The sequence below is a fragment of the Macrotis lagotis genome, chromosome 2 (genome assembly GCF_037893015.1).
Source record: "Macrotis lagotis isolate mMagLag1 chromosome 2, bilby.v1.9.chrom.fasta, whole genome shotgun sequence".
In the NCBI taxonomy this organism is placed as follows: Eukaryota; Metazoa; Chordata; class Mammalia; order Peramelemorphia; family Peramelidae; genus Macrotis; species Macrotis lagotis.
In genome coordinates this window covers 267,606,488-267,626,043 of record NC_133659.1, presented here as the reverse complement: position 1 = coordinate 267,626,043, position 19,556 = coordinate 267,606,488, and the positions used below count along the sequence as shown (strand labels likewise).

At 33.6% G+C, this 19,556-nt stretch overlaps 1 protein-coding gene across 2 annotated transcripts in view; it reads left to right on the top strand.

The window, feature by feature from the left end:
• ZFC3H1 (zinc finger C3H1-type containing) overlaps positions 1 to 18,830 on the top strand; it is a 65,199-nt gene extending 46,369 nt beyond the window's left edge. For both annotated transcript variants that reach the window (XM_074226154.1, XM_074226153.1), the window contains exons 22-35: positions 1,198 to 1,384; positions 2,204 to 2,392; positions 3,501 to 3,738; positions 8,463 to 8,568; positions 8,650 to 8,848; positions 9,306 to 9,400; positions 12,902 to 13,012; positions 13,357 to 13,461; positions 13,585 to 13,750; positions 14,677 to 14,777; positions 16,720 to 16,821; positions 17,405 to 17,444; positions 17,711 to 17,773; positions 17,899 to 18,830. In XM_074226154.1, the coding sequence (XP_074082255.1) occupies positions 1,198 to 1,384; positions 2,204 to 2,392; positions 3,501 to 3,738; positions 8,463 to 8,568; positions 8,650 to 8,848; positions 9,306 to 9,400; positions 12,902 to 13,012; positions 13,357 to 13,461; positions 13,585 to 13,750; positions 14,677 to 14,777; positions 16,720 to 16,821; positions 17,405 to 17,444; positions 17,711 to 17,773; positions 17,899 to 18,036 (1,840 nt within the window). In that variant the 3' untranslated portion in view covers positions 18,037 to 18,830. The remainder of the gene's footprint in view (positions 1 to 1,197; positions 1,385 to 2,203; positions 2,393 to 3,500; positions 3,739 to 8,462; positions 8,569 to 8,649; positions 8,849 to 9,305; positions 9,401 to 12,901; positions 13,013 to 13,356; positions 13,462 to 13,584; positions 13,751 to 14,676; positions 14,778 to 16,719; positions 16,822 to 17,404; positions 17,445 to 17,710; positions 17,774 to 17,898) is intronic.
• The last annotated feature ends 726 nt before the right edge of the window (positions 18,831 to 19,556 follow it).

Below are 19,556 nucleotides of genomic sequence, written 5' to 3'. Positions count from 1 at the left end.
CAACTTAGCACTGATAAAAAGAGAGATGAAATAGTCCCCATATGATAAAGTTCTGCATCTTCTATTCCTCTCTTTTCATTGCATTTCTGCAGAGGTAATGTGGGTGAGTGAATGGGAAGGCCAGATTAGAAATAAAAAATATTTTTTGATTAGAAAATGTTGATTGGTGTGATCACAATATTCTGAAAGTCAATTGTTATTTTGTAGTTGTGAAATCATGCAAATTGTTATTGTGTAATTGAGTCACACAAATGTGATGAATTGTGCGAAACATTTGAGGGAGGTTTCTGATTCTAGAAACTAAAATTGATAGAAATATTTATGTTGTAGAATGTCCTATGGGACAATTTTTCTGATGCAAATGTGTCCAAATAGCTTGAAGTTGTGCTAACTAGTTTTTCTTATTTAGACTTCTTTCGTGCTTTAATGATGTATGTATTAACTGAAATTTTAAAAGAGCTTTCCTTATGGTATAATGTAACAGAGTGTTAATTCAATGCATACAGTTTTGTACTCATTTAGAGCCTTTTATAGATGGCTTCTGTGTTGAAGGGATCAATGAAATGTTTTGTGACTCACTGAGTGAAGGCCAAAACGGTACCTTTTTTTATGAATAGGATCACAAGAGAATTATCTTCTTTAGGAGATAGCAAGTCCTTGACCGTTGAAAAGAACTTTTATATTGAATGCTTTGATATTTTGAGTTGGCAATAGTTGGCCTTGAGACAGTTGTTTAACTTTTCTTGGACTCGTGTAAACCCATAAAAGGCAATGCTGAACATTGGTTTGAAGCACGTTTGAAGGTGATAAACCTGTGACTTTATAATACTGTGTTGTTTTTACCTATGATAAATACCTACTGAACCTTTATTTAAAAAGTAATCTCTTTGTTGTTCAGTTCATTGCTGGAAGTGTTTTAAATTCAAAATACATTTTTTTTTTGTCATTAAGAAAATTGATATCTAATTCATATGAAATACCTAGTAGATAGATGTAATATAAATCATAACCCATTTGCACATGTGGGGTAGGAAGCACACTTTTCAAAAATAAGAAATTAGTAGATTAAAAAATTATTAGATTGGCAATTCTGAGTGTATATATCCTTATCTTATTATTTTCAAGAAATTTTAAAAAAGTATTTAATAGATACATATGCGTGCATGTGTACATAAACTAACAACAAACAATACACAGGTCTTCAGCAGAGTGTTTGGATGCAGCATTAAATGTTCTGGCTCGAGCACTGGAGAACAACAAAGAAAATTCTGAAATCTGGTGTCATTACCTCAGATTGTTTTCAAAAAGAGGAACTAAAGAGGAGGTGCAAGAGATGTGTGAAACTGCTGTAGAATATGCTCCAAATTACCAAATTTGGTGGACTGTAAGTAAATATTGTAACAAATTTTTCTTTTAAGATGATAGGGGTGGCTAGGTGGTTCAGTGGATAGCGCACCAGCCCTGGAGTCAGCACTACCTGAGTTCAAATCTGGCCTCAGACACTTAATTACCTAGCTGTGTGGCCTTGGGCAAGCCACTTAACCCATCCTTGCCAAAAAAAAAAGATGATATACATAAGAAGTAAATATTGTGGTCATCAAACAAATTGATCTGAATAGATGTTTTATTCTGTAGTATGTTTTATTCTGCAAGTAGATTGTCGTGGATTTAAAGACGTTAGCAGTCATCTAATTCACTTTTTTTTTTGAAAAACAGACATTTTTTAGCTTCAGTTTCCTCAATTGAAAATTGAAAAGGTTAAAAGTAGATGACCTTAAATGTTCCACCTCTAACGTGATGGAAATGATGGGAAGAGAGGTTAAATGACCTCTGGTGATGCCTGTTTTTTAAAAATAATCTTAAAGATAAGTTACTTAAGATACATAGCGATTTAGGCTAGGCAAGGAGAAAATAATTTGATTTTCTTACTTAGCCCCTTGAGGAAGAGATAATCTTAGTAGAAAAAAAGAATTTCACACAAGAAATCCATTTTGTATTTGTTAGTTGTATTTAGTCAATTTGTTTAGTAGTTTGTAGTATTAATTTTTGGATCTAACTTACAGTTTCTTGAAACATGACTTAAATGGGTAAAAATAATGCTAGAAAATTATGTTTAATGTAAGATCACTACTTTAATAAAATCAACAATAATCATTTCTTTATGTAAAGTGTGATTTAATTGTATGAATCATTTTTTTGATAGTTTCTGAACCTAGAAACCACTTTTGATGGAAAGGATTATGTATGTGGTAGGATGCTTCAATTCCTTATGGAAGCGGCAGAGCGTGAGGATTCAGATCTTCTGTCCTTTCAGCTATTGGAGTCTCTTTTATTTAGAGTTCGACTGAGTTTATTTACAGGAAGATACCAAAATGCCCTTGCCATCTTACAGGTGAGCATTGACTTCTATTTGAACTTGTTTTGAAGACTTTATTACATAGGTTGAAAAATTTCCTCATGCTCTAGATTTGAGCCTAAGAACAGTATCACTCACCACTAGTGGTAAACCTTAATTATACTTTATTGAAGCAAATTTTGAAAATTGAGCTACTTCTTACATGTTTTTCTTGAATTACTTTATTAAACTTCTATCAGAAAATTCTCTTAATTGATAAATTTTATCAGAGTAATTTCATTGTAGCACATAATTTTTATTTATTAAAAATCAATAATCATTTACAATGTAAATTTCATTTAAAGAAACTTGGCTTAAAAAATACTCTAGGGGCAGCTAGGTGGTGCAGTGGATAGAGCAACCTGCCCTGGAGTTCAAATCTGGCCTCAGACATTTAGTAATTACCTAGCTGTGTGGCCTTGGGCAAGCCACTTAACCCTATTTGCCTTGCAAAAACAAACAAACAAACAAAAATACTCCATTAATTGATACATATTCTTGAGTTTTCTATATGACCACTTCCTCCTTTTTCATTTAAATGTTTTTCTTAGACTAATTTTTGGATTTAAAGAAAAGTTATTTATTTATTTATTTGGGATTTTACAATTTTCCCCCTAATCTCCCTTCCCACCCCCCACAAAAAGTTGAGACAGGCAGTCTGTTAGTCTTTACATTGTTTCCATGGTATACATTGATCTTAATTGAATGCAATAAGAAAGAAATCATATCCTTAAGGAAGAAAAATAAAGTATAAGAGAAAGCAAAATTGTATAATAAGATAATATATAATATAATATAATATGATAAAAAATTAAAGGTAATAGTCTTTGGTCTTTGTTCAAACTCTACAATTCTTTCTCTGGATACAGATGGTATTCTCCATCACATATACCCCCAAATTATGTCTGATTGTTGCACTGATGGAATGAACAAGACCATTAAGAGTGATCATTTTCTTGGACTATTGATATTGTATTCCATATCAAATTTTTTATTGCTTTGGTCAAATACATAACTGCTCAGAGAAATGAGGTGGTTTTGTTCTTCTTTGCCCTTGCAATTGTTATTTTTTTTTAATTTTCATTTCATTTTTCATTTTCTATAGAATGCATTGAAGTCAGCCAATGAGAGAATTATAGCAGAACACCTTTCAGCAAGTGATCGATGTTTGGCTTGGCTGGCATACATACATCTCATTGAATTCAACATTCTCCCTCTGAAATTTTATGATCCATCTAATGCCAATCCTTCAAGGATCGTTAACAAAGAGCCATTTTTAATTCCATGGCAAACAGCTCAAGATGTGAAGACTGATCATGACATGTTAGTTGCTGTTTTTGAAGGTATGTGCATATAAGTTTTGAAATAATTTAGATTAATAATTATAATATTACTACTGTTGACACTTGTCATTATTTAAAGTGGCTTTTACTTTTCATATGTTTCAATGGCTCAGAAGTTCATTTGAATACATTAGAAAGGATGAGTATAAATATTTCATACAGTTGATCTTGCTTTTTATGAAGAAATAAACCATAAAGGATGGGTAAATAGATAAATTTATAGGGTGACTTATTCATGGAAGATTAAAAATTAAAAAAAACTATAAGATACTATATAATAATTTTTGGTGTACTTATTTGAAGATGTTGCCATCTATTAGAAACTAATTAGGAAATACAGGTTACATAATGAAAGATGTTAACCAGGTCACTCCGTTGGTACATACAGTTAACAAGCAGTGTGTCTTAACTATCTTCAATTAATATTTTTTGAGTAGAGCAATCTTTATTATATTTTAGGCTGTCACTAAATTAGGCTGCATCTGATGCAGCAAAGGAGGATATGGATTAAAATCAGTAGGGCCAGAGCTGGAGCAGGATAGAGTAGAGGAGAAGGAACCAATTGGTAAGGTCAGAGAAAGGATTGACTGTCTTGATATTGATGAGATGGCAATGTGATAGAATTAACATTAGGAGTCTGCTATAGCAACCCTCTAAGGGGAAACTGCAAATAAAAAGAGATTTGAATTTCACCTTACCTGTGGAGAGCAGGGAGACTCTTGTGATGGGGCAATGGCCTGCCTGGGTCAGAAGTCTATATTATCTATCAGGGCCAAGTGAGTTTTCTCTCCTTTCCAAGAACAGTGATCTTCCTCCAGAAAAGAAGGTTAAGGGCCTTGAAAAACCCTTTGGTGCTTTCCAGGTGGTCAGAAAGGTTGAAGAAATCTTAAATACCTATGTATAAGAATCCAGAAAGGCTTCAGTGGTGAACACAGAAGAAAAAGTTGTGAGGAGAGATAGGTAGTAATCCTGACCTGACCCAGAAGGATGGAGAAAGGGAAGGAGGACCCCTGAATAATTGAGTCTAAACATGAAGTCTTCTCCAAAAGGAAAGGAACTAGAGCCACCCAAAGAAGAAGCAGCTGCTTGTCTTCCAAGTCATAAAGATGTGAACCTAAAGGTACAGTCCAGTATCTTGGATAAGATGAGAGGAAAAGTGGTGATTGGAGGGACATGTATCTAGGACTTTGTGAAAAACTCCACAGACACAAACCATCCTGCTAGAAGGAAGCATTGCTGAATTCTAAGTAATGTTAGGAGCACAGATGATGTTATATTATCACTGGCAAAGATTTAAGAAAAAAAGCACTATGGACAGTAGAAATTTATCAACAAGGCAGTTTTAGATTTAATTTAAAGGAAAAGCTTTATTGGAGGGGGTCTAAAAGACCAAAATATGTTCTCAGGGAGAGTTTTAATTTGTGCTAATTATGGAGAGTCTTAAAAGCAAAGCAGATTTTTTTTTTTATATTGGAGCAGCATGGTGAGAATAGGCTAGATTGAAGCAATTTCCCTCCTCTCTCTGTCACCCATATTCAGTATCTTTGATTCCCCCCACCCCATGCCTCTTCCATTTCCATCTGTTCTGTTGTCAAGTTCTATGATTTCTCTGGCTCATTTGTTAGAACTTATTAATTCTTCCCACCAATACCAATCTATAGGCCCTTCATTACCACCCACCCTGGACTGTTACTGTGGGTTTTCAACTGGTTTTCCCATCTCTCCATTTTCTGGATTTAAATTCTGCTTCCAGAAAAGTCTTCCTAATGTATCCTTTTATACAAAACCCTTCAATGGCTCCTTAAAAAGTATAGACAGTTGTGGGCAGGTAGGTGGCGCAGTGGATAGAGCACCGGCCCTGGAGTCAGCACTACCTGAGTTCAAATCTGGCCTCAGACACTCAATAATTACCTAGCTGTCTGGCCTTGAGCAAGCGACTTCACCCCATTTGCCTTGCAAAATCCTAAAAAAAAAAAGTATAGACACTTAGCCAGTTATTCAAGATCCTCAAAAATATAGGTTTATTCATATAATATAGTATTACCTTCCAAGCCAAGGGCACTATCTTTGACTTAAGCCAGTTTGGACTGCTGTCCAGATTGTTTCTTTGCCTTTTCTCAGTGCCTAGTCCAGTGCTGGGTATAGAGTAGGCACCTAATACATGTTTAGTGATTACTGGATTTTCTCATGGTATTTCCTATGCCTTTCTAACTTTGTTTCTACCACTACTACCACTATTTGTTAAGTAATATTATCCATTTTCTAATTTTATTTCATAATTAAAATTTAAAAGTCCATATATATGTATATATCTCACTCCCACAAAATGGAAAGAAAAAGATTTTTTGGGGGGGGAAGTCATGTAGCTTGCTTTTAAAAAAAAATCCACAGTGAATTCATTATTACTTTCTAAACTATTCTTTGTTAGTTCTTCCTTCCCCATCTATTTTCCCCCCACTCCAGAAAAAGAGACAAAGTTCTTGTGACAAACAATCTTATGCAAGCAAATTGAATCCATGCATTATCTCAAAATATATATATATCTCATTCTGTGCCTTTATTTCTTTTTTAGAATTTGAGTAGCATTCTTCATCATTCATTCTCAGAAATCTTGGATGCTTATTGCTTTGCATTGATTTCTATTCTGTTTACTCTGCATAAGTCTATACACAGCTTCCAAAATTTCTGTAACAGTCCTTTTTGTCATTTCTTATAGCACAATTTCATTTGTATTCATTTTTTGAGGTGAGAGTAGAGATGGATTTGGTCTCCCTAATCCAGACTGGAAGTGCAGTAGCCAGTTACACACTCACAGAAGATATGACCTACTTCATTTCCAATTTAGATGAGTCTACTGTCCTTAGGCAGCCTACCTTGTTATTGGGTGCTGTACTTAAATTTGGACTCCCAGTCAGTTTAGTATGGAATTGCTCAGAAATCATCCTCAGCTGCTCCAGGAGCAGGGTACCTGTTTGAGGCTGCTTGCTGACACTGTGGGTAGAGCACTGGGCTTGGAGGCAGGGGTTCAAATACAGTGCCAAATACTGTCTTAGTTATTTAATAGTTGCATGACCCTGTGAAAGTCACTTCACTTGTAGCAATCTCAAAATGGGGATAATCAGAGTACCTGCCTTCCAGGGTTTTTTGTTAAGTAGCATATCTGTCCATCCATCTGTATACCCCCAGCAGTTGTGTTATTTGAGTTTATCAGACACCATCCTACTTTGTTTACTTGCTTCTTTATGTGGTGTAACTAAATTTATTTCCCTGATTGATCTGTTTTGTAATTAGTACTTAATGATTTCTGATTAAAGACATTGTGGCACTGAATAAATTCATTTAATTAATATTATTATTTTTATTATATTGACATAGCCTAAACATGAGTAGTTAATTTAGTTCTGTTTGTAGTTTTGTAAAGAGTGCTTTATAGTTGTATTTGTATAGTAATTCTCATTCTTTTAGGTCCAGAAACTTTCCCTAATATCCATAGCCAAACTTTCTGGGATAGGACATCATATACTCTATCTTATGACTTTATCAATTTGTCTTAATTATTTGTGTGTATGCTTTATCCTTGTACTGTATTATAAACTCTTAAGAGGTCAGGGACTGTTTTTTATTGAATCTCATTATTCATTCCCTAGTACAGAACTCTGTATATAGTAGACCTGTAATAAATGTTTATTAAAGTAGAAAAATGAACTATGAACTAATTGTAACAAACCTAGGCTAGGATGAATCTGGAAAAGAATAGGAAAGATGGATAAATGGAAGAAGAATTGAAAGAGGAGTTGATGTATTGATTAGATATAAAGGATGATGGGGGTGGGGAAGAATCTAAGGTAACTTGAAGGTTTTGAAACTGATGATTAATGGGACCTAGAGCAGAAATAAGAATAGTTCATTTGGTGGTAAGGAGCATCTTGATTATTATATAAGCTATTAAAAGTAGTGAGGTGACATTCAAGTTTAAATACCTGTCAGCCTTTTGGAAATAAGACTAAGACTTGGGTGAAAACACAATTCCTTTCAAGATGCTGTTTTGGAAGTCATCACCTTAGAATTTATAGCTGAAACTATATGATGTTTTTATGAGGAAATATTGTTGAGAAAAGGCAAGAGATCCAAGTTATAAACTTTTGCCATATATCCACATATTAGGGTGGGGGAAGGAAAGAGACGAGTTGGATGGAGAAAGGGGGAAAAATAGAGAGAATCTGAGGATGAAGAGATGTTAATGTCAGATTCTGCTTCAGAGGTCAAGAGGACCAAAGAAAAAGTCTTTGGATTGGAATGAAGCTAATCATTGATATCATTTAAGACCACAACCACAGAAGTAAAGAGACAAATTAGATTGTATTGAGTAGGTAGTGAGGAAAGCCTGGGGGACAGTAAAACAGGAAAATCCAAGACTGTTGAAGGGAGAAGGAATGAACCTAGTGGAGAAGGAAGGAAAGGCGGGGATTAAAGGAAGATTCCTTTATTTTGAGACTAAAGAAGGGGGAATAGTTGAAGAGACAGATAAGGATCATGGACTGAGAATGATAGATATATATCTACATACAGTTTTTAAGTAAAAAGGTCTATAGTATGTGCTATATAAAATGAGCCCAGGAGTGTGAGAAGTAATCTATACACATGTCCAGGTATTTTAAACTTGTCATTTTAATTGAATTTAAATTTTTTTTAATTTTGCTTGTTGTTACCCTTTTTGGATACAGATGCAATTCAAGCATGTACTGATGAAAGCCTTGCTGTAGCTGAAAAAATAGAAGTTTGTCTTCCACTCTACACAAACTTGATTGCTCTGCTGCAGCTTCTTGACAGGTAGACTTAAATTGTGAACCATTAACCTTTCATTTGCAAATTGACCTTTTTGCCTTATGCAGATCTTGTTTACTTTTAAAGGTGTGAATCTGCTGTGGAGCTCTGTAGGTCTTTATTGGCATCCTGTCCTGGAAACTGCCAGTTGTTGGAAACCCTTGTGGCTTTATATTTGCAATTGGATCAGCAAGACAAAGCCAGTGCTGTGTGGCTCAGTGCATTTGAAAAGCATCCTCAGAATGCAGAAGTTTTTTATCATTTGTGCAAATTCCTCATCTCAAAGGTAAGGTCTGGCACGCAGATTTTGAAAACAATGTGCACAGCTCAAATCTTAAACCAGAACTGACTCGTTAATTTTAAGCATGTCACTTAGTTGACATGCATTTTAGTAAATGCCTACTCTGTCCAGGTATGTAGGGATACCCAAGCTTCTGCTTTTTCTAGGTGCTCACATTCTACAGGGGGAGGCAGATAGCATGTGTACTTATAGGTATATATGTAAACCAGCTGCTAAGTGAACTTTGGGGGGGTGGTGTGCACTAGCAATTGAGGGGTTTGTGTTTGAGGGAGAAGGGAAAAGAGAGTGCCTTCCAGATGTGAGAACAAAGAAGTTTATATTGTGCGTCTAGTTCTTCCATATGAGCTTCTTTTGCACTTATTTATCCTAGAACACTAAATCTCAATTTAACTTTAGTGACTTAATAATGTGTGTGTGTGTCTCTCTCTGTCTCTCTTAATAGGACCGATCTGACAGTATTCTTCCAATGTTACGAGAATTTATTGCACCATTTTTTGAACTTGGGTGTGAGGAACATAATCCCATAGATCTTTTTCGGTAGGTTTTTGAAGAGGTAACTGGATAGCATACTTAAAACAGTGGAAACCATTTGTTGAGTTTATTTATTCATGTAAGATTTGATAATATTAGAAAATTATTTGGTCCCCTCTACTTTGTACTCATGTTTGGAGGGGTTGGCAGTCTTCACCAGGCATTATGTGAGAAAGAAGCTGTATTAATTTTTTTGACCAAAATGAGTTATACCAAGGGACCCTGCTTTTGCTGTTATAAGAAGGACATCTTTTAAAAATACCATTGTTATTCTAGTGCTGCTTTCTTGTTTGCAAACAATGGGATACCCCAATATCCAAAAGAGACCATAAAGATATGATAAATGCAAGTAGACTGCAGCATGTTACCAAAAATGATGAAGATAATAATGGAAAGTGTGTAAAACTGCATAAGGAAATGGGTCAGTATGCATTGATTCTCACAGGAGTCCTTGAAGGGAGAGCACAGTTGGCAGTCAAACAGAACAGCAGTTTGAGTAAGAAGCAGTAAGTAGTGAGGGTGTGCTGATAGCCAAGTTCATAAATGCCAGGTTCTCTGAAGGAATGAACCCAGGCAGATTGCAAGAATATCAGAGCTGAAAGGCAGGAAAAGAGGTTGAATATTTTGGAGATTCTAGTATATCAGTAGAGCTGAACTGAGATTGAATTTGATTCTTAATTTTAAATCATATAGTCAGTAATAAGTTCACTATTGGAAGAAATCATCTGAAAACTTCTCTTTTTAGTGTGTAAAAAAAAAGTCATGCAGTAGCCTGTGTACTATTGTGATCTTGGGCTATTTCCTAGAAAATTGTGATCTTGCAGCAATAAGGAGGTAGGGATGGAGGGGTGGATGGTCAGCAAGATAGAAAACAAGCACTTATTTAGCATCTTCTATGTGCTAACTACTTTGCTAAGTACATTATTTCATCTGATTATTATAATAACTGGGGCTAATTTGTTCCCTGTTTTACATTTGGAGAAACTGAAACAGATTGAGATTAAATAATTGACCCAGGATCACATATCAGGAATATAAGGAATAATAAAATTTGAACTCTGGTCTTTCTTCCTTCGAGTCCATTTAGCTGTAAAGGAAGTAAATATTACCACATTGTACTAATGTGATAGGGCACAGTTGGAATATTTGTGAGGTGGGTCTAGAGGATTGAGATCATTTTAATAGTGGACTCAATGACATATCCCACTTGGGAGTAGTAGAGAGAGTTCAGCTTGAGGAAGTTAAGAAGCCTCCTCTCCTCATAGTTTTTTAGATTTTGATTTTTTTTTTCCTGTTTGTTAAAACAGAAGGGCTAGACATCCTATGGGTCTTTAGGATAGAAGATGGGCCAGTGAGGGAACTTGGAGTCAGATTTCTATTGTTATACATAAAGAACTTTATGAATTATAGCTGGAAAAAGCTGGAAATGGAGAGATTTCTTTTTACCTGGAAGGGAGTTGAGGTTCAAGGCATTGTGGAAGGAAGGAAGCTTTAGGAAAAGGAGAGATTTTTGTTACAGGTAGGGAGAAATTCTTTCTTATGTATGAAAGGTATTATGATTAAGGACCTATAGATGGGAATGAAGGAGGATGGAAATCTGAGAAGTGAGGGTATTCTTGTTTCATTGAAATGTGGAATGTTTGAAAAGTGAAGGTCAAATTTTAAAAGGTAAGTTGGGAGGCAGATTGTATACATCCTTTAATGTGAGGATGAAGAGTTGATAATTTTACACAGTAAGAAGTCACTGATGCTTCAAGCCAGTGGCATGATCTAAGTGTAATGTATTTGAACTTGAATTCAGCACATCTGTAGAATTTGCACATACATATATACACACAAATAATATAATATGTAATTATAAGATAAGTATGGTGAGATTCCTTACTCAGACAGAATCCAGGAGACATATACAAAAACTTTTTATTTATTTCTATGTTTCTATAGAACTGTTTGACAATAATCCTTTGAAAATTGTAATATTTTGGGATGGCTAGGTGGCGCAGTGGATAAAGCACTGGCCCTGAAGTCAGGAGTATCTGGGTTCAAATCCGCTCTCAGACACATAATAATTACCTAGCTGTGTGGCCTTGGGCAAGCCACTTAACCCCATTTGCCTTGCAAAAACCTTAAAAAAAAAAAGAAAAAAGAAAATTGTAATACTTTAAAGTTTATAAAGAACTTTTACACTCGTAATTTCATTGACATTTTCAGTAGCCTAGGATATAGAACAATGATTCCATTTTTAAAAGTTTTTTTAAAGTAATCTTTAAACAATTCACTATATGTGTTTTTATTTTGATGTAGTCATAATTGTGAATATTCTAATTCTTTTTTTCCACTTATCTTCATGTATAAGTGTATTTTCTTTTACTTTGCAATAATATTCTCTTATATTGATAAAAATGTATTCAGCTATTCCTCAGGGTAATTGACATAAATTTTTGGCATTAGCAACAGCACCTATGAAGAATGTTTTACAGATTGGTCTTTTAAAAAAAATCCTTGAGATCTAAACTCATTTATGTAAAGTTTCAAAGTTTAAAAAACACTTGATTCATATCCCTGTGAGGTATGTATTGCAAATAATATTTTTGATACAAGGGTGGCTAAATTAGAGAATATGGCTTGTTTTATAATTCCTCTTTGTATACTAATTGCTCTTCAAGAAGAATGTCTTGGCTCAAAAATAATCTATTCAGTCTAATAAAGTACTTATTTTTTTACAGCTCTATTAACATTTGTGTTTTATTCTAATTATTTTGGCCAATTTGAAGTTTAAGAGATGTTATCTAGGTTTATGTTATTTTATGGTCCTGATTGGTAGAGAGTTTGAGTAATTTCTACTTTGATTATTTCATGAATTGCTTGTTCAGATTGTTTTTGAATATCTTTCAATAAATTCATGTTATTTTCTTATAGATTCTAAATGTCAGACTTTTATCTCAAAATTATTGCAAATATTTTTCCTTAAAAAGTGTCACCATTTTTTCTTGCATAAAGTCCTTTTATTTTCATATAATTCTTCTATTTTGTTTCAAAATGTTCATTTGTTTTTTACAAATGGACAAAACTGGATCTCTTCACCACAATTGAGTTACCTTGCTATTACTTTTGTCAAAAAATTAGATTGTTGAACCAATTGGAAATCATGAATATAAAGTACTTGCTTTTTAGTTCATTTTTTTACCTCAATTTTCTCAGTAATGTTTTTTATTTATTAGTTTGCAATTATAATGTGTATTTTTAAAAGTTTTTCCCAGGGTTTCTTAATTGTGAGTTTGCTCCCAGTCGAATCTCTTGATTTACAGTTCTAATGTCTTTGACTTTTAGTTGATTCTAGTTCTAATATCTTTTCCTTAATTGTTCTGATTTTTTAAAAGATTGTAACATTCATCTCATAATTTATCCATCTTCATCTTAGTTGAAACTAAGATTTTAAAGAAACACAATAAAGTTACTTTTATGTAAGAAACTATTTCAAACAGTAGTATACATTCTTGTTTTCAGATATCTGTTGAATGTTCCTGGGCCATTTGACTTTGCATCACCTTTGTGTAAAGGAAATTTTGATGATGAGATGTTAACCCATCAAGTCCCGTATTTGTGGCTGATCTACTGGTGAGAGATTATCTAGTGTGAGGAGAAAGATGTATTACATACCAGGCATGCATTCAACATTTATTAAATTACATTATGAGAAATTAAAGTGAAGTTAAGAGTATAATCTAAAAGCAAGCTTAAGGAAATTTGGAAGTAAAATTTCAGTTTTTATTTATGCTTTTTAATAATATACAATATGAGATGAATCATTTAGCAAATAATGGTTAGCAATAAAGCTCAAATGGAAAATTCCTCTGTAATAATGTCTCTAATGTAAAGACTGCCTTTCCTTCACTTTAATACAGTTATGCAAATTAAGGAGGTGATCTTTAGAAATTAATATTTATCTTTTGTCAAAATAGCCTGTGTCAGTCTCTTCAGACAAGTATTGAAGAAACAGTGGATGCTTATGAGGCAGCTCTAGGGGCAGTCATGCATTCTGAGATGGTACAGAACATCTGGATGGAGTAAGTTCTGTTCTTATTGTAGAAACTGGATTTTCAAAATGAAGAAATGAATATAATTTAAGCGCATAGTTCAAAAGTGATGAAATTTTTAAAAATAGTTCCTTTTTTTTCCCCTCTGCACAGTTATCTTGTCTTTGCAAACACTAGAGCTGTTGGATCCAAAAATAAAATCCAAGAATTTAAAATTTTTACTGATTTAGTGAATAGATGTTTGGTGACAGTTCCTACCCGATACCCAATTCCTTTTAGTACTGCCGATTACTGGACCAACTATGAGTTTCATAATAGGGTAAGATAATTAACCTTTTCTTGCTTCAAAAAAATGTGTACTGTTATTCTCCAATAGATTTCCCTTCCTAATTTCATTGTCAATTTTGATTATTCTCAGGATCAAAATTTTTGGACCTAGTTTGTCTTAGGCAACTGATGTCTCTTTTTATTTTGTTAGATAAAATACTGAAAGGGAAAAAAATTGAAAATTAGATTAGGACTAGATATTTGCAATTCAAAAATTATTTTATATTACAATTACTTTATAGTTACTTGACTTCCACTTATTGAGATAGGAAACCATGATAAAATTAGAAATTAAATGGTTCAAAAGAAAAAATGGTTACTTAAATTAAATGTAGCTGCTTTTGTTAATGTTTTATGATGAAAATATAGTTAATGGAAAACTTAAACTGAAAGTATTGACACCTTTTCAGATAAAGTAGAAAATACTTACTGTTTAGTTCAGATTTGTTTCATAATAATTTTAAGCCATATAAAATAATGGCCCACTGCAAAATTGTTGAAACTTCTCAGTTTAAAAAAATAAGACTCTCTGATACTATTTTTAGGAGATATTCTTGCTAATCAGGCTACCCCAAGAGCTTTCTATGATAGTCTTTATCCCAGGGATTCAACCACTTCTAAATGCTAGACCATTTAAATACAAGCATTCCATGAACAAGATGTCTGCTGACGTTAAAATGTAGTTGATTTGATCAAGGATCCATAATAAAATGAAGATAGTATTTTGGAGTACATGCTTCTCTCATTACTTGTTCACATTTCCTAATTCATATTTGGAAAATGACTAATCAGTAGTAATAATATCAAACTCCATATATCCTAATAATTTATGCATACATATAACAAAATATTATTTTGTTTCATAGGTGGTTAGTATGTTTTTAGTTACATTGATTTTCCTTTCTTCATCCTTTGCAGGTTATTTTCTTTTATTTAAGTTGTGTTCCAAAGTCTCAGCATTCCAAAATCTTGGAACGATTTTGCTCAAGTATGCCAACCAATTCTGGACTTGCGCTGAGGTAAGGAACATTATATAAATATTTTCTTTAGTGGCCATTATTCATTAAGAAAACATTTTTTTGAAGTTTAAGAAAAACTTTTCAGACATTTTTTCATTGCTTTCTGCAACTTTAGACTTAATAAGGAAATCATTTACATTAGAGCATTCACATGAGGATCACAGAATTTTTAGATCCTTCAAGGATAAAAGAGTAAAGGTAAAAGCATAAGTAAATCTTACTAGTACAAATAAAAGTGTTAAACACTATTATATAGATTAGTTTTCTTTAACTTGGAACTTAGTATAGTTTTTCTTCAGGAAATTTTATCTTTTAAAATCATCTTGGCCCAGGATTATTGTAAGAGATGTTTTTACATAGTTGAATGGCTTTTGTCCAGGATCTTTTTCTTACTTAGGGCACAACAACTTAGGAGACTTCTCTTTGGTTAGTTCTTGTGATCATAAAAGTGATTCTGCTTCCTTCCCTTCTCATATTGACTCCAAACCCTTGATTCAAAAAAGTTATCCTGGGGCAGCTAGGTGGTGTAGTGGATAAAGCACCGGCCTTGGAGTCAGGAGTACCTGGGTTCAAATCCAGTCTCAGACACTAAATAATTACCTAGCTGTGTGGCCTTGGGCAAGCTACTTAACCCCCATTTTGCCTTGCAAAAACCTAAAAAAAAAAAAAGTTATCCTGAACAATTAATTAGCTTTTAAAGTGAGTGTTCCTGCTCTACCCCCAATCCACAAGAAGTTAAGAAAATTTCCCTAAGGTTTGTGGTCATCCTAGTGAGTATGTAGAGCTATGGAAAGAGCACTGTATTAGAGTCTGAGTATTAGCATTTGAGACCTGGCTCTGCCTCTGCCTCAGGAAAATCCCTTAACTCCTCTGGGTCTCAATTTTATCTAAAATGAAGGGCTTGGAGGAGATGACCTTTAAGGTCCCTTCAAGCTTTAAATCTGTGATCCTCTGATCTCATAGTCACAGGTGTTGCTGATGGAGTTCAAGATGCCTAGATGTATATCAGGTATATTTCCTTATCTTTCTTTTAAAAATGTCTGTATTTCAGTTAACATGAACATAGGAAGTGGTAAAAATAGGGACAAATATAGAACAATAAAGTCAGGAGGTATTTTTTTTTTGTCCTTAGTCTAAATAGGTTCAAAAGTAAAGGAACTGATCTACTGAGGTAAAGAGCCAGTATTATAAAATAAAACTTTTTATATAAAGCGTGTATATAGCATGGAATATGGGTGACTTTTTTTTCCTGTATTTTTAATATTACAACTGAGGTTTTTGAAAGTGTTTAGTGATTGAATCAGTGGTCCTTGCTGGCAAACATTTTATTGTGTGTGTGTGTGTGTATTTGTCTCTTTGTTTGAGGGAGGAATACAAAAATCAGGTAGTTATGATTTCAGGGACTTTTATATTTTAACTTAAGAAGCCTTAAGTTGGGCATATTTCATTCTCAAATGCAGGATGCAGGAAGAAAATGACAGTAAAATAGCAAGAAGTTGGCAGGATAGTTCTCTTCACATGCTTCATTTTTCTGGAAAAATTTTATGGAAAGAACCCAAATATTGATACAGTAGGAAAAGACAAATCTTAAGTTTATAATAATAGCTCTAACATTTATATAGCACTAAATACCTTATATGTGTCTCATTTGCTCTCATCTTATTTGCTTTTTGGTATGTTTGTGAAAGGCAAGCATTTTATTTCTCATGTGGCAAGACTCTTGACTTGGCTTCTTGCCTTCCCAGGTAGCAAAGATTTTATAGAAGTTGACTTTCTCAGTTGGCATTTGATGAAAATCTCTCTATTTTCTCTGGTGGAGCTGGATTAACTAGATATGGCACTTTGTGTTCAACATGATTCTCTTCATATACTACTTCATATACTATATATGGATTTTCAATGGTTGCAATGATCTGTTCATTTTCCTGAATGTACTTTACAGGCTACTCCAGCAAGAATGGGAAGAAAGCAATGTTCAGATTCTGAAACTACAAGCCAAGATGTTTACATATAATATCCCAACATGCCTGGCCATCTGGAAAATGTAATGCAACAGTCATATACATGTTTTCATAGTTATTACTTTTGTTTATAAGATTTGCATCATACAGGTAAATCTGAAATCCGACATCCTTTTTTCCTTTTCCTGGATACCGAGAGGAAATGTTAATCCTTAAACTTGGTTTAAAAAGTGGGAGACTTGTTTTCCTTGAAGAAAAACATTTTTAAAGTAATCTGGGCACTATTTAAATGACATCATTTAAGTGCCTTTTTTATTATTCTATTTCTTTAGAAATGTCCTCATTGTAGTAGCTTTGTTTTTACAATCTCCTTTTCTTCCCTGCTCCTACAGGTTTTAATAATTTTCCTTATTAAATAGTGAATCGATCTTTTTCATCAACATTGTTTATAATCAAAAACTGGAATGTTGTCTTCTTGTTAAGTTGATAAAAATTGTTGGATTTTTTTTTTTCTTCACTATAGGTTATCCTCATTGGAAGTATAGCCTGTTACTTTCAGGAAGTTTTGTACTCTGATCCCACAGTCACTATTCTGCCAGTAATGGCATCTTAATTATGTTCAGAGATATATAATTTTCTTCCTTTTCTATATTCCTTTTTTCTCAGAGCCATTGCTGCCGAGAGCTTTCTAAAAGGACAGAGAGAGGTAAGCTGGCATTGTTAGAACATTTGTATAAAGTAATTGACTATTGTATTCAATTTCAAGCATTTGGAGCTCATTTTCTAAGTTTAATAATTTAAGCAACCTTTATAGCTTCTTATATATTAAAATCTATTATGTGTAACTTGACTTTTGATCACAAGGGGTTAATGCTATATTAAATGACTAAAGCATGTTTTTCATTAAATAATTTTTGTTAAAATGGGCTTTTTGTCATGTTTGATGGAATCATTTATATCTTTTTTTTGCAGGTCCACCATTTATATCAGAGAGCCTTTCAGAAGTTACCTCTGTGTGCAACACTGTGGAAAGATGTAATGTTTTCACCTTTCATTTCACTGAAGTTTCCTAAAAATTTTCTGCATGTGCCATATCCATTGATGTGGTAATGCTCAGATTTTAGCTCAATCTTAGTTGTTTGCTTCCCTGTCTCTTACAGCAACTCTTGTTTGAAGCATCAGGAGGAGGTAAAACTGATAACCTGAGAAAACTAGTTTCCAAGTGCCAAGAGATTGGAGTCAGCCTAAATGAGCTCTTAAATTTAAACATTTACAAAACAGAAAGCAAGAATCACTGAACACTGCGTGCAGTCAGTCCTAAGTCCTATTAATAATTGCCAAAAATCATTTGAATGATTCTTCAAGATTAGGCTGATCCCCTGGCTAAGGTCTGTATAAGGCAGACAAGCATTGTTGATCATATCAAGTCCCCTACAATCTCCTGTCCTTGAAACCAGAAGCAATGAACATGACCCTCTTCAGTGGGATAAATGGACTTCCTGTTTGGCCTGCTTCTAGGCCCTTCCAGATTCTCATAACATCATGTACGTAAGTATAGTTCATCAAAGTGACTGACATTTATTTTTATTTTATTTTGTTATTTTTATTTTACTTTTCTCCCCTTACGTTGTGCTGTTTCCTGATTCACTTGACACTCTCTGATGCCTGAGAGATCCGTGTTTGGGATTAGTTCCTGGGGCTGTGTTTACAGTAAAAACCAAACAGTCCATTTTGGTTTTTTTTTTCCCCTTGTTTTTTTTTTTTCCTTTTTAAACCTTTTGAGATTCTTCATTACAGGATATAAAACAAAAGCAGTCCATCTTAAGGAAAGTGTAACTGCCATGGCCACAAGTCTGCTAGTGCACTTGAAGGCTCTAAGAGGGCTGTTCACTGCCCTTCTGCATTCTGGACTCGATGCTGAGACTGTTTAACTTGAAGATACAGAAACGATCACAAATGCCAGTGCATCAGAACCCAAGAGTGGTCAATTATTATGTGCAATTTTTTTTGTAAAGAAATTTTAATTTATAATAAAGTTTAACAGTTTAAAGAACAGTTAATATTTGAACTGCTTTGTATTAAAATACTACACTGTAGTATTATAATTGTTTATACAAAATATTTTGAATATAAGTTAACTTTAAAACAAACTTTCTGTCTTTATTATCTATTCACTTTACACATTATAGGCAAGACTTGATGTCATCCACGACATTTACCATACAGTCACATGCATAATTTACTCTTGAACATAGCCTCCCATAGATTAGAAATTCAACTTTTTAATGGGAGATAGTGGATTTAATTTTGCATGGTAAACAAGCCAGTTAGGGTTGATTGTTATATTTGTCTATTGAAAATGTCAACTAGTATCTGAAATATTTTACATTTGTTCAGTACACTAAAGTGCACGTAAGCATTTTTTCATTTGACCTTCACCTTTTTAGGTAGATATTATCATCATTTTAACTCCATTTCATCATTGAAGCTCAACAAGATGGTTCAATATAGTAAATGACAGAACTGACTGGAAAAGTAGAACTCAGGACTTGTCTCACTCCCAGTGTTCTTTCCACTATATCATTATATTGCTTCTCAATGATAGGAGCCAAACTTTTCAATTAGTTTAGTTCATTATGGTATCCTTATCTGCTGACTTATATGATTATAGTTTTAAAAGTTGTCAAGACTTTTAAGAAATTTAAGAGATGATCTCTTCCAAACGTTACTTTGTGGAAAGACAAATAGCTTCTTCAAGGTCACACCGGTAATATTTAAGAAATGGCAAGGTGAGGTTCAAATTCAGGTTTTCTGACTC